Genomic DNA, 14393 nt, shown 5'->3' with positions numbered 1-14393 from the left:
ACTGTTTCCATCTCCTTTCCAAAACTACAAAAAGCAGTAGAAGAAGAAAGAAACAGGCATTTTCTCTTTGATTGACACCTAGATTTCAGCAAACTGGTAGGACTTGAGCAACTGCAGGAAGAAGAAAAAAAAAAAGTGACCCAACTTGAGGCTCATTACATTCTCATTTTTAATTCCTGGGTTCTCCTTCTGGGTACCAAAACTGACATGAATAGTTTTATTCCAATGCACAAATCAGATTCAGGCAGCAGTTTGACTGGCAATAATATCAGGGCAAGTGTACGTTGAAAATACGTCTGAAGGAAAGATTATACTTTTGGGTGGGTAGAGGGGGGGATCATCCCCCACACTGAAGCACTAGTTAAAAATATTCAAATCAAGACTTTTTCCAAATTTACGTTCTCTGTGTTATAAATACAACAGAATGTCCACGTTAAGAACCTCTGCCTGTCCCCATTGAGCCTCGAGGTGGTTTTGAGGGATTTCTAACGGGCATAACTTTGCCTATATTCTCTCATCTCCCACTTTGTTGTGCCCCAAACGAATGTCTGCACTTGACAGATTGTGTTTTGAACTGACAGTCTTCCCCTGACACGTGTCAATGAGAACAGTTCCCATGGTAAATGCCAGCAAAGAGCCACGAGCAGAGAAAGGGCTGACATTGTTAACAAATGCTGCAGGCATTTGTAGTGAGAAAATGGTTTGTGGGTTTTATCCCTTTTTATATTGCCTTTGCACTCAGAATACACAGATGTTTTTACTCAACATAAGAAATAACATTTAAATTTGATTAAACCTCTGAAGAATCCCAAAAGATGAATATTTCAGGAAAGTATGAAAGGCTAAAAAGCTGTCTGTGTCATAAAACTCTAGATTAGGTAAAAAACACTGTAGTATACACATTCTCTCTTCACAGTATTTTACTATTACTGTGGCTCTGCTGGTTTAAATTCTTTATTCAATTTATTGACTCTGATCAAATGGTCCAACAGGGGCATTGATGATTACATACTTCTTAAATGTATATTTAATTTTATGGATTCTGTTAATTCATATGAGAGACTAGACAATGAAAAAGAAACACAGAAGAAAAATTGAACAGCAATAAAAACAAAGTATGGACATCCTTTCTGAAGACGCAGATGTTGATAAAATGCAGTGATATCTTGGCTGGTCTGAAGACACATGAATACACAGAGTCCCAAAGAAAATTATTGTGTCCTTCAATCGAGTGTCCAGTACCTATGCAATTAATATTATTAACTATACTTGTTTCAAATCATGGGTGTCAAATCCTCGATTTCTGCTGTGAACAGTAAAAATGTCAGTGTATGGACCGTGTGCCAAGTGTGAAGACCACTGCTACAATGCCACTGTGGTATCTAATCCAAAGAATGTCTTCTCATCAAAATTATTTTAAAGTTAAGATCTCATGATCTTCAAGGTCCCTACTTTTTTATCCAGGAACTCTTCAATGTCCCAGCTTGTTCATACTTCAGAAGTTTCATTTAAGAACATTGCACAAGGAAAAAGGGTCAATTTAGTCCACCAACTTCTTTCTTTACAATGACTCTTTCAATTCTTTTTATTTCACCACCCAAGCATCGTCCCAGCATGAAGCTGACCACATGAACCAGGCAGCCACTAATCACGTTTCACACTCGGCCAAGTTTCTTTATCAAAGTATCAATACTGAATCAGAGTTGAATGACACCTAATTGCAGTACACAGCATGACTGCAAAAGGCTTCGTCCAATAGGAGCAAAAAATTGCCTCTATTGAAATCAAAGATTTTTGCAGCTGCTATCAGAAGTCCCAAAGTTAAGAACATTACGGTTTTCACAGTATTCCTAATTTTGGTCTGGAGCACAGACTCTTTCAGCTGCTGACATTTCAGGTCAGGCTGTGTAATAACCATCCTCCAGATAGTTACATTTACTCCTAAATGGTCCTGAATTTTAATAAACCTGTAGAAGTGAGAGGACACAAAGCTCTTGGCCTTGGCTAAACCCTTCACTGTATGTTTGAGATTTCAACTAGTTTAAGATAGGATTTATCAGTATTACTGTTTCTCTTTGTCACGTACTGAATTCCAGCACAGAAGCTTCTGTATGATTCATTGGCACTGAAGGAATGGCACTTACAGATAAACAGTGAGAACAGGAGAAGATGTGATGTCAAAAAAATACTTAATATTTTACATAGCATAGGCTCACATTCTCACATGCATCTTGATAAACAGGAAGCCCACTCTTATTTTCATGGGAGCTTTGGGAGCTTAGAGTCTTGACCTGTGCTGAAGTTAATTTTAGAAATGAAAATTCAGACACCTGGTAGTAAAAAGAACAGATTTCTGATTGTTGTGAGTTAACCCCGAAACCAGGACCCTTATAATAAAGTGGTCTAGGTTCTGACTTTACCTGCTTTCAAAAAGATTTGTGCAACCAATTTGTGCTTCATATTTACCCAAAAGAATGTTACAATTGTGAAAACCTTTTTAGATCTTGCTCTTCAGTGTTGGTCTAATGTTCATAAAATGATGTTTAATTTTGCTAAAAAAAGATACCGAGTTAGAGATTCCCCAGGATGCTTTGAAAAGACTCTAAAAACTAAGTGTTTACTGGGAGTAAAAGACAGAAACAGGGGCTCCTAAGCAGCATGATTTCATTTTCAGGGAATATGGGGCCAGTACTCTACTGTATCTTCGGCAATTTAAATAGAAGTGGACTTAAGGCAGGTCCATTCAGATATGATGTAAATGGAAGATAACGAAGTGAGACATTAAATTTACCAACAGCATCCTTGCATTGATTTGACATCTAGAAAGTCTTTTAAACTTTCAAAATATAGAGCCAATTGTAATATTTCAGTACTGAAATGACAGATGTAATTCTTCTAGTTATATTAACTTTATTTAGCTATTCTTAATTTTATATAATTTATCTTAAAATAAAGATGTATATTTCAAATACAATATTCCTTGACATGGCCAGTACTTTTTTTTCCATTTTAGATCATCATATTTATACCATTTGCTTACTGACCTCTCACATCAGCTTTTACAGCAGTTTTCAAGAAGGTAACTAATTTCATGGTTCAGAGCAATGATGATCCTTCAGAACAAAGGTTTGAAGCCATAGATATTTGGAAAAATGCAGATAGCGTAAAAATATAAATATATATATATCCCTCCCACAAAAATACCATCTCTTTGGGTGAGAACAGAATAGTCATTCTTTAACACTTTAAATAGAACTTAAGAAAACATCCCTGAACCTGATTGTTTTTCGGAGTTCATTACTCAGCCACTTCCCCGCAGGCTGATTTCACACTGTTATTCCAGTGAGTGACTGTGTCTTCGATGAAATGATCTGCTTCCTTGTGCTTTAGGCTTCCTCTTGGCCCTGGTGTGCTACTGTAATACGAAATTGATGGCATTTCTTTCTTTTATAGTGCTCTCCACACTGGATGTATTGACAAGTAGGTGTAAAGTGTCTTCTGTTTGCTACCTCCTCTGTCATCTGCTGTGGACATACCCTTGAACAGAAGTTCTCTTTGCCCCATCAGATTGCTGTGGCAGGATTTTCCTTGACAGATAATAGAACTGTTGTGCTGATGTCCTGGGTACCTTGGCTTGTTACTGACCGAGAGGGGGGTGGAGCAGCAAGGCACAGAAAATCCACTATACATTCTAACATTTAGGCTTTATCCTTTATTAGGTAGTGAGTAAGAGACATAAAAAGAATTGAGTTTGCTGTTTACAGCTGAACTTTAAAAGAGACTTGTGTGAACAAAAACTTGTTCCATAGAGCACTGTGACAAAAGAGGTCCAAGAAAACTGAAGGTGTCATTGCAAATTAGCTGATGTAAGTAGTTGGAATGACACTCTTTTATTTCTAGCAAAATTTGTATGAACTCTGCCCTTAGTACTGTGCCTCCATACATGCCACAGGCCACATTTTGGCAAGGATCAGCCTGTTGATTTTGATGGCATCACAACAACATGGCAGGATGTACAACAGGTGTCCATGCGCCAGAAGGCTGTGCATAAGAACCTTCAGGATATTTGCCTATCTCCCATTTTCCCATCTGCATGCTTCCTCATGGGGAAAAGACAGCCTGCACAGGTCTTCTACCTTCCTCTGCTCCTTTAGCAAGATCTTACGCAGGCTCTTACAAAAGGCTCTGCAGACAAATGGTGGTTCACGGAGCACAGCTTGAAAGCTGCTGCCCTTTTCAAGGAGGAATCTGAACGCAGCTGGCAATGGCACTACAGCTTCTGCAAACAGATGGAAGTTTGAAAGCAGGCTTAAAAGACCAAGTGCACTAAATCTTACTATCTCATGTACCCAAATAAAATGAAACATTTTCTAAATTGAGTATGACGAGCAGGTTTTGAAGGCTGGCTTATTTACTGCCTCTTTACTGGGAGCTGTAGAGTAGAGAGCCCTTTTAAATGTCAGCCCCTAGTTATTTAGATGTCTAAGCTTGGCTTCAGGAACTTATTCATACTGTTGTTTTGAAAGTTAGGCCAAAGCAATCCAGCTGGTAATCAGCCCTGAAATCACCATCATGTCTTTTTCATGGCTACATAGGTGTGAATTAAATATAAACAAAAGCTCATTTCATTTCAAGGCACAAACGTTTGCAAAGAAATTGGATGAAATACAAATACATAATATAGAACTTATTTTAATACTTCTAGATAAATAAATGCATCTCTTTGGAATTCTTTGGACACAGATATCCATGGAACCTCTTCTTTCTCTCTCTTTATATATTTTTTATAAAATCTAAATGTGGAGAGGTTTAAAAAATGGCAAATACGAATGTATATGGAAGGCTCACTGATGAATTGCAAGTCAAAAGTGCTGTATATTCTCATCCTCTATATCTCCCACCTGTCTGCATTAACCACAGGCAGCATTATGTAGCAACCACATGGTCAATATTTTGCATTACTGCCTTTTAATAAAATCTTTCAAATAATTTCTCCATCTAAACTTAAATTATGCTTTTAAATTTTATTCTGCCTAAATGCATGGTAGGCATTTCACTTAGCTACACATCAGAGTGGTTGCATATGACTCAGCAGCACACTCCATAATATTAATAGATACTTTTCAGCTCCCTATGGGAAAAAGCAGGCAGCAAGGATCAGATTCAAGAAGTCTATTTTTTTCTCTGTTGTTTGTTACTTACCACTTAATGACCCACATGTGAAATCAATGGTTATATAGTTATTTTATATAGTAGATTTTCTGTTTATAAGTTATTTTTCTTACTCTAACATATATACAATATATCTATATATACCCCTGATAAATCTTACTTTAAAGGGACACAGTCAACCCCTTTAAGCCTCACAGTAAATATATAAGGCTTTAAGCTGTCCATACATAATGGTCAGCTACAGAATTCAAGGGTCCCTTCAGGTCCTAAAAGTTGTATTTGTTCCAAACCCATGATGTGCAGTTATCTCGTAATATGTATCTCATGTGTCACTGTTTACATTTTATAGGTATATTAACACATTTTGTATCACATCAGTAGGAAATAAAACAAGTGAATAAGTCTGTTTCTAAGACTAAGCCTATTGCAAAAAATATTACCTCTATCTACAGACACTCCCACTGGTGTGATAGAAAATGAATATGTGCCATTCTAGGGATGAAATTCTGGCTACACTGCAGTCAGGAGGAACTTTATACTGACTTAAATGAGACCAGGAGTTCTCTCCTGTTTTTCATTTGTCAGTTATGACTCTGTGTAACCGATTTGTGTCTTCCCTCTGCTCAACACTGAAGTGTCAGGTCTGTGTTCATGACAAGAGCATATTTTTTGTTGTCCACTGTCATGTCTTAAACATTGATCTATCCTGTATGTATTACACTTTATGAATAAACACACAGTGTACACATACATTCTCAGTTAAATAAATGTTTGACCCATTCTGAGTACAGTATCTGAATTATTTTTGCCCCACTAGATCTTCTTTATCACTTTCTTTGCCCTAAACTAGATTATTTTCATGCCCATTCTTCTCTGAGTGAGGAAAACTTTGCCCGCCAGGAACAGCTCCACATTATTGTAATAATTTTTGACTACTTACCAAAGTGACATAATTTTGTTCATTTTATCTTTTGCAACTCAGTTAGAAACCTAGTGGCATAGATAGAGACACAATACTACTGTTTTACAAGACATCTATTGTATCTACTTTTGTTCAGATAAATACCCAGTAACTGCTGATTTGGCAGGAGGATTGGTAAGGGTACTACTATTCACAGTGTTTCTTTTTTTTTTTCCTTCTTCTTTAATCTACAGAATAAAGTATTTTATATACATTGGAACCAGTTAATGCCCTTTAGACAAATTTGTAAGTTGTTTCATAAAGCAGGAAAGACATTGCAGGGAAATATGTGCCAAAATGCACAGTCAAAAGGCTTTATAAGTTTTATATATCACTACAAGTCAATGCTGGAGATCAGTTCTAAAACGATCAATGCTCAAGAGGAATGTTCTCATCTGGAGAAAATACTGCCCATTCCCCCTTTCAGAATTTGTTCAGTTCTCTATCAAAAGTTCTGGCTCTTCATATATACTTTAAACTATAAATAAACACTGCATAGTTCAATGTTCTTGATTTTCTTTTTTTTTTTTTTGATTTGAAAAATTATTGCAGTACAATAAATTCCTGTTTGGAATTCAGTAAGGAGCAAACAGCACAGGAGTGTGGGTGGTCCGTATAGGCCCAGGAGCTGGTCGTAGGAGTGCTGGAGGAAGTGCTGAAGTCTGGAAAAGGGTGGCTGCTGGGGCTGTGCGAAGACTGAAAGGGGAATTCTCAGCCCCAGCAGCAGCTGCAGCTGCAGCTGCTAGCGGATTTGGTAAGATTCGTGGGGCCATCGGCTTTGAAGGTTCCTTTGAAAATACTAATTTTACCTGTGGGGAACAAGAGAAAACAAACAAACAGAGAGACATCATTTGTTCATATTAGCTACACGAGAGGGATCTTGACTTAAGATTATACGTGCAAAATCAAGCAAGAGAGGCCTCGTGGTGGCTACTGACTCTATGAGCTACAGACTTGTAACAGGCGATACAACCTTGCCCACTGGACAAGGGCACAAAGATTTGGTTGGACACAAAGAGTTTCAATGCTCACACCTTATTGCTGACATTTGCAATTTAATATGAGATTAGAAATCAAAGCAAATCTAAACTGGGGCTGGGGAACCTGCACCAAAGTAAAGCTGCACGTACCCTGCAACAATTAAATAAGGAAAAATTAGATATCAATTAATAGACCTCCAACTGGACAGCTTTATGATAGAGACCAGAGCCGAATGAAAACACATCCTATTTTCCGGTCTGACTAAGAAGATACTTTTGTTTTAATCATTAGAATGCAAGTTCTACTTAAAATTAAGATCTCCATATAGCTCCTCTTCATTAGCTCCTGCTTCTAATAACAAGCAAATAAACCAGTCTTATCTTTCATGGGTTATGAAAAGGTCTCATGTTTCATGTGTTTAAATGGGTGCTGCCCTATGTAATCTTGCTGTGTCTTCAACATCTTCAACTGTTTTCCACTAAGATACTGCTCCTTCTTATAAGGATTGTGAAAATGTGGCAGATATTTTAAAGTAGTATTCCGCCAAACGATGATATTTCTGTTCCTTTCACTGAGGTTTCTTCTTAAAAAAACATTTTAAATCATGACATGATTATAAAACTTGTGGACTACCAAATACAAATAAGAAAACTCCTCATTTAGAGTTTTCCTAAAGGAAAAAACCCAAACCCTGAAGTTTGACTCACAAGAGGTCCAGTAATATTTAAGAGAATTTACATTTAGCATGCATACAAATGAACATCAGATTAGTCTCTACGGATTTCTGAAGTTTTCAGTGCAACTTCAAGTTTCTAATGAGATGCCAGGAGCCTGAATATCTTTGTTGTCCTGTTTTTAAAACTCTGAGATAAGATTAGAAACTTCATTTACAGACAAAGAAAAGTTCCCATTGTCTCTGATGGACTTCTGGTATTGAATATACAGAATATGAATATATGTACCATGCTGTGGTTCATCTCATTGCAAGTATAGACACTTCTTACTTACAGGGAAACACAACTTCTCACCCTTGACTTGAAAAGGATTTTCAAGTAATTAACTTTCACAACATCACTCTGACATTTTCAACTCAACAGAACCCTAGTGAGTGAATAAACAGAAAGTAAGGACAGGAATACTCTGACATGAACCACCATTGAGTTTCATCATTACACTATCACCATATTCCAAAAGGTCTGTGGGTTCTTTACTAGCCAATTGGAGGATTTTTACTTTTCCCAAAACCTATTGGCAATTTGCTGGCTTCCAGGTCCTTTAAAGCTCTGGGAGAAATACTCAGATCAAACCAAATTCTGTAATCCTCTTAACAAAGAATATACTAGATACTAGATATAAAATTCCTCATGGCGTCTGTGAAAAGAAATGATCTGATCTTTTCCTTGATCAGTGTTACACTCACTGATCCAAGCTGTCTTCTTCCCTTGCTGAACATATGACTTTTTCCTCCTTCCTTACATTTTTTAACAAAAAAGTTTTTACAGCCTTATTTAGAACAGAAACCCCCCCCCCCAAAAAAAACCAAACCAAACAAAAACAAACAAACAAAAATACAAAACAAAACAAACAAAAAACCCACCCAAACAAAAAAAACAAAAAAAAAACAAAAAAAAACAAAAAAAACCCCAAAAAAACAAACAAAAAAAACCCAAAACAAAACAAACAAAAAAAAAAACCCAAAACAACCCTGAGGAAAATAAAAATAACCCTGAGTACAAAGTACTTTTTGGTCTACAGTGCCCAGTGAAGGACGTTCTTTGTAAGAGCTATTTTATTGCAGAAAGTTTGGACCATCAAATGCTTGATAACCTTTTCCTCTCCAGTGCAGTGTTTTATACATGCTGCACAGCAGCCTGAAGAAGTACCAAATAAGTCCCAACATTACAAGATTTCTTAAACTCTGAAATATTGCTGTGGGAATTTATAAAGCTTCTGTCTCTGAAGCATGTAAATCTAGAACAGACAGAGAACTACAAATGATATTGAAAACATGGTAAAAGAATTTTTTTGGTCTAGAAAAGCTATAAAATGTAGCATGTTCTTTTTTTAATTTCTGTAGACAAATCTGGTGATGCTCATACATTTTTTGTCATGAAGCACAAAGATCTTATGTGTGATCTCTGTTTCTATTAAAAGGCTAGGGCTTTCTTACTATTCTTGGAGGAATCTGGTACTTCTAATGTAGTAACATAGCTTTTCAGTTAATTTATCAACATGATTCTGATTTCAAGGTAGCCACAAAACTAGTAATATTTAACATACACAGTACCTTGCACCTTAATTTCAAACCTCTAATGAACTCACAGGTCAACATTAAGAGTAAAGTAGCCATTATTTGTTTCATTTCCAATGAAGGGACAAATAACTTGAAAAATTAATGGGGAGCATCCTGGTTTCAGCTAGGGAGAGGGAGTAAAGAAAAAGTAAAGAAAGAGCATTAAATCAAAGGTGAAATTAGAATATCTCTGGCTTGTTGCTGTGCCATTCTGCATTTCAAGTGACAACAATTCTGGCAGTTTTTATATTCAAAACCAAAAAGACTAAATGAAGAACTGGCCTCTCCCTTCTTATTGAAGCCACAATTCTACTACACATATCTGTTCATTTATTGCTAGCTTGTTTTCTCCTTCTTAAATCCCTTTTGCCTCTTTGATGCCCTCTAGCCTGACCTGTATATTGTGAGCAATTGGGATTGAAAAAAGGACACACTGCCATTATTTGTCTTGAATCTTGGTTGGAGTTCTCAGAAATCACCATTACATAAATTGGTAGAGAACTGTGCACAACAACAACAACAATGTAATAGTTGTTTTTATTCCCAGGAAAACAATGAATTTCCTAAAGGAATAATAATCCCATCAGAAAGGCTTTCCTGATTCTGTATTCTACTTACCCCAATACATATTTTCTATTCCTTTCAGTATAGTTTGTATCGGAGACCTTGGTCTTTCTAGTGGATTACTGAGAAATCCTATGGGGCTATTTCCCTATTAGATCTATCAGACTGCTGCACTGCTTTATTCTACAACTGAATCCTGCATGAATATGCCACTCGTGCCCCAATAAGGACACAGTTTCTGTTGCCAAGAAAAGAGCTTTAACTCAGCTTAAAGAGAAATGGGTTTTCGCAGAAAAAAAAACCAGCTCCATATTCTGCCCGCATCAAAGAAGATGGTCAAGGCATAAGGAGCTAATCTCTATGAGGACAATGAATCAACATCCTGCCTCTGCCAGAACCATCTATAAACCCTTACAAAGCAGCAGATAAAACATTCATGCAGTTTAACTGATGGAGAAGATAAATGTCAGATGTTTCACTATCCCATCCACAATATAAGCTGATTCTTAACTAATGGCAGCATCCTAGAGGGCTTTTTTTATTAAAAAGTAAACCTTTTTTCAGTTTTCAGAGCTAGTAGGAGCTGTCTTTCAGATAGTTTATCCTGGCAGTCAAAAATGTGACCAGACCCATCCTGAAACAGTCAAATGAAAGAAGAGACAGATTTTTTTAATTGTTTCACTTGTTATCTCCACAATTCTCTAAATGAGGATAGAATGAATGGTTTGTATTTTATAGAGTTTTATTTAGTTATTTCATCACTATTGTCCTTGGTGAAAACTGGAAAAATCCTGTTTGACATCTGGATGTTTTTTCCATCTCTTGCTCTCTAATGACCATTGCAACAAGCTTCTTTTCTGAGGTTATTCAGAGTAGCTACAAAAGCAAGGGTCCACAGGTTGTAGTAAACACCCCTTAAATTATATAAAAAAATCCCTTTTGGGCTTCCACTGGCTCCTTCATATACTTGATACTCCAATAGCTTACACCATTACTCTACTTCTAAACATTTTTCCACTTACATTTTCTAAAAATCCTATTCATGAGGATTAAAATAAAAGTCAAATAAAGAGGTGATTTTCTTACCCCTAGAGGATGTGTTCCCTTTTGGAGTTTGTTGTAAGGGCTGTATTTAGGTTTAGGCGGCTTCCCAGCAGCTCTGTCTTTGTGCCTTCTACTGCTTATGTGTTTTTAAAAAAATTTGGGGGGGGGGGGAAGAAAACAGAGGGTGATGGTTCCACAACAGATCGCTTCAGGTTCTGTTTTACACAAGGTCACTCCTCTAATACTAAAGGCTTTTACTCTACAACAGCATTACTTTGACTAATTCAATAATGAAAGGGAATAGGGTCTCTTGCAATTTGAACAATCCTTTGTGCACCACATATTGGGACTGTAATTTTCATCAGTCCTAAGTTCAACTCTGCTTCCACTATGGTTAAAAAAATTTTCCCACCTTTTCTAACTTCAGCAGGTTTTTCAGCAGGACTTGGTCAGTTTAAAGATAGAAGCCTTTGAAAAACTCCTCCCTAACTCTATAAAGCACCCATCAAATTCAATCCACTTCTGATAGAAAGTTTTCAAGAATATTAGAAAGTAAAGTATCCCCTATTTGAGGAAGAAAATAAGGTCACAAAATTGATTAAATTGCTATGCTTCTGGAGATCCTTGTGAGATGGTTACATATAAAACTAAGTAACAGTGAAAAAAATGCACAAAATCCATTATCTTTTTCATAGGATCTTGAGGTTTTATAAGTATCTTTCTACACGGATTATCTTGTAGTATTAGAAGTAAGGGATCTTTTTCAGAACTTTATTTTTACTTTGATTTTCATTTTCAAGAGAATTATCACAATAAAAAGACATAGAACTTTTTGTTTCATGAAACCAGAAGAATGGGTATTGCTATTGTCCATTATTGAATTTATCTTCATTCTTGTAAAGTTCCTTAACAAGTATTTAATTCCAAAAGGCATATGGAATTAAACTAAGTGTTTTTCAGAAAGCTATGATCATCTGAAGAATGACTGAACATAACTTAGTGTAATTGCAATTTGGAGGTCATGTTTCTCAGAGTGAAACGTTGATAAAAAATATTAGAAATCCTCTCCATTGCTAAGAACATTAAGAACAACTAAGAACATCACTTAGTGTTCTTTAAAAGTACTGGCTGCATCCACCTTCACATCTTTGTCAAGGCAAATATCATGCAGTACATGAAATGGCAGCATTTATTAGCCCATGACAATTCTAGCAGTCTAAAGACAGTTGTAACGTGTTGCAGCTTACACCTTCTGTAACTCTTTAATAAAGATGTACAACTGAGAGCTTTTGAGAAAGCATATTCCATGCAAGGGAAAATCCTAATCAAAACAAAACATACAGCATGGCAGCCAAGTACAATGGACAAATCTGTAAGTTCCATTTGGACACAAACTGTTATGTTGACATGTGCTGTGTTGGTACTTCACCACCATGCAAACAAAGAACAGCCAAGGATTCTCACTCTGCAAGCCAGCTGAGTACCTGTTTCAGTTGTGTCTCGGAGTTTACATGCACATCACATATTTCACAGTGAAATGTTTTGTTCTGAAGGCCTGTGTTTCCTTTATTCACAGGTCCTTTGCCTTTTACGCCTGCCCGGGGAAAGGCTTTTATGGTTCCACTTCCATTCCGAGCTTCCAGCATAGTTTTGTGCTTAGTCCCTGGAGACAATAGAAATGGGAAACAGAAACAACTTTGGCAATTGGGTTGCATTCATTGTTTTATTTTCTTTTTAAAATAAAATCATATGAGCCTCAGCTTGGTGTGATGTGCTATCTTTGGAATAGGACTGTGTTGGTCTGTATCAGAGCCATACTAATGTAACACTATTTCACACCTGATATTTAGTTACTAACTTACATACCTATAGGTAATGCACAAAGCAGCCACACCAGAAAGTAGTGGCACAACCAGATACCCTGATGTGAAGTTAAATGGGTGTGACTTTTCTCATTAACTCCTGCTGCTAATAAGACCTGAATTGTAGTTGCAAAAGAAAAGTAATTTAGCTATTAAAGATGTAGTTGCCTTTGATTTGTAGTCCTCCTGAACAGACTGATAAACAGTATGTCTAGGTAGCTTACAATTAAATCTGTAATTAACTAATTACTCTCCAAACCAGAAAGCGGCAGAGGTTCCTGGCAGCAACCTATGGATCATTAATGTCCTGGATGGAAACCAAAACATGTGAGAAACACTGATGTGAGAAAAATGCACTTGCTTTTTTTTTTTTTTAATAAAGGGTGGATAAAGAACAATGATGTTCTGTTGTTGCATTTTTATTCAGACTGAGCAATTTCTTACACTGTTGACTCCCACACAGGTAGTCTGTGATGATAATGGACTAACTACTGTGTACAGAAGCACCATTCCACTGCTAATTGCTGTATGCATCCACACAGAGACTTGTAAAAACATGCATGTGTGTGTGAGCACACACACAGTTTATCAGCACAGGCAGCAAAAACTTGGGGGGTTGTGTTTAAATATTCAGAATAGTGTTTTGGCTCTCAGCCCAATCAGAATATTTAGTCTAACCTTCATATGAAGTTAAATAGTTTAAAAGGTCACACCTTTATGAAGTTGAACTTTCACCAGTTGAAGCTCTGGCATATAGTAAACAGCATGCAAAACTGATGGAATTTTTTTTCTCATGAATGCCAACCAGTTATAATTTCCATTCTAATTTGAAGTCTATAGATATGACAAAGTTATTTATTTTTTCATTGCATCATAAAGCCGTTGATCATTTTGCTCCAGGAATATTATCACTGTCTCTGCATTTCAAAATTAAGGATCTCTTTCTGTCTCTTAACTCTACTTACCCTTGGTAACAGGTAGTCCCTCACATTCAAAATCAGGAACTTTCTGTAGGATAGCTATAAGTTATTGCCACCATATCAAATCCCCAGATCTTTTAACCCCACCCACCACAGACCCAATCAATAACATGAGTGACTGTGAATAGTGGCTCTCTACTGCTGGAAATTACTGATGCTACTAGCTCTAATGACAAGAAAAAGTTTAAGAAAGATGGAGGTAGGCAATTATCATTTAACTCTCATGCAGCAGCTGCTATCAGTTGATGAAAACAAAGAGAAAAGACATAATTTTAGCAAGTTATTTATTAGCAGACAATATGGAGCTAAGAACTCTAACTCCCATCATTGAACTCTGACTGACTGATGCTCCCTCTTTCAGCCTTAATTTGTTAGATTTCAAACAAACCTAATGGCATTCACACTCAGTTTGCTAGCTGGCACAAGCAAAACTATGCAAACTGTGAACACCAAAGATAATGAAGCAGAGCTGTCATTTAGCTCGATAAGGTTTTGAAGCTGCAAAAGCTAAAGTGTAAGAAAGTGTGCAACTTGCC

The 14393-nt window shown here is 36.6% G+C and overlaps 1 protein-coding gene across 4 annotated transcripts in view; it reads right to left on the bottom strand.

Annotated features, from left to right (window-relative positions):
* Window positions 1-905: 905 nt before the first annotated feature.
* ZNF385D (zinc finger protein 385D) overlaps window positions 906-14393 on the bottom strand; it is a 421801-nt gene continuing 408313 nt past the window's right edge. For all 4 annotated transcript variants that reach the window (XM_017732125.1, XM_017732126.1, XM_017732128.1 and 1 more), the window contains 3 exons: window positions 12500-12678; window positions 11058-11159; window positions 906-6942 (listed from right to left, as the gene is read on the bottom strand). In XM_017732125.1, the coding sequence (XP_017587614.1) occupies window positions 6709-6942; window positions 11058-11159; window positions 12500-12678 (515 nt within the window). In that variant the 3' untranslated portion in view covers window positions 906-6708. The remainder of the gene's footprint in view (window positions 6943-11057; window positions 11160-12499; window positions 12679-14393) is intronic.

This window comes from Corvus brachyrhynchos, unplaced genomic scaffold (assembly GCF_000691975.1).
Source record: "Corvus brachyrhynchos isolate BGI_N302 unplaced genomic scaffold, ASM69197v1 scaffold53, whole genome shotgun sequence".
NCBI classification, from domain to species: domain Eukaryota; kingdom Metazoa; phylum Chordata; class Aves; order Passeriformes; family Corvidae; genus Corvus; species Corvus brachyrhynchos.
This window is presented reverse-complemented; position numbering and strand designations above follow the sequence as displayed.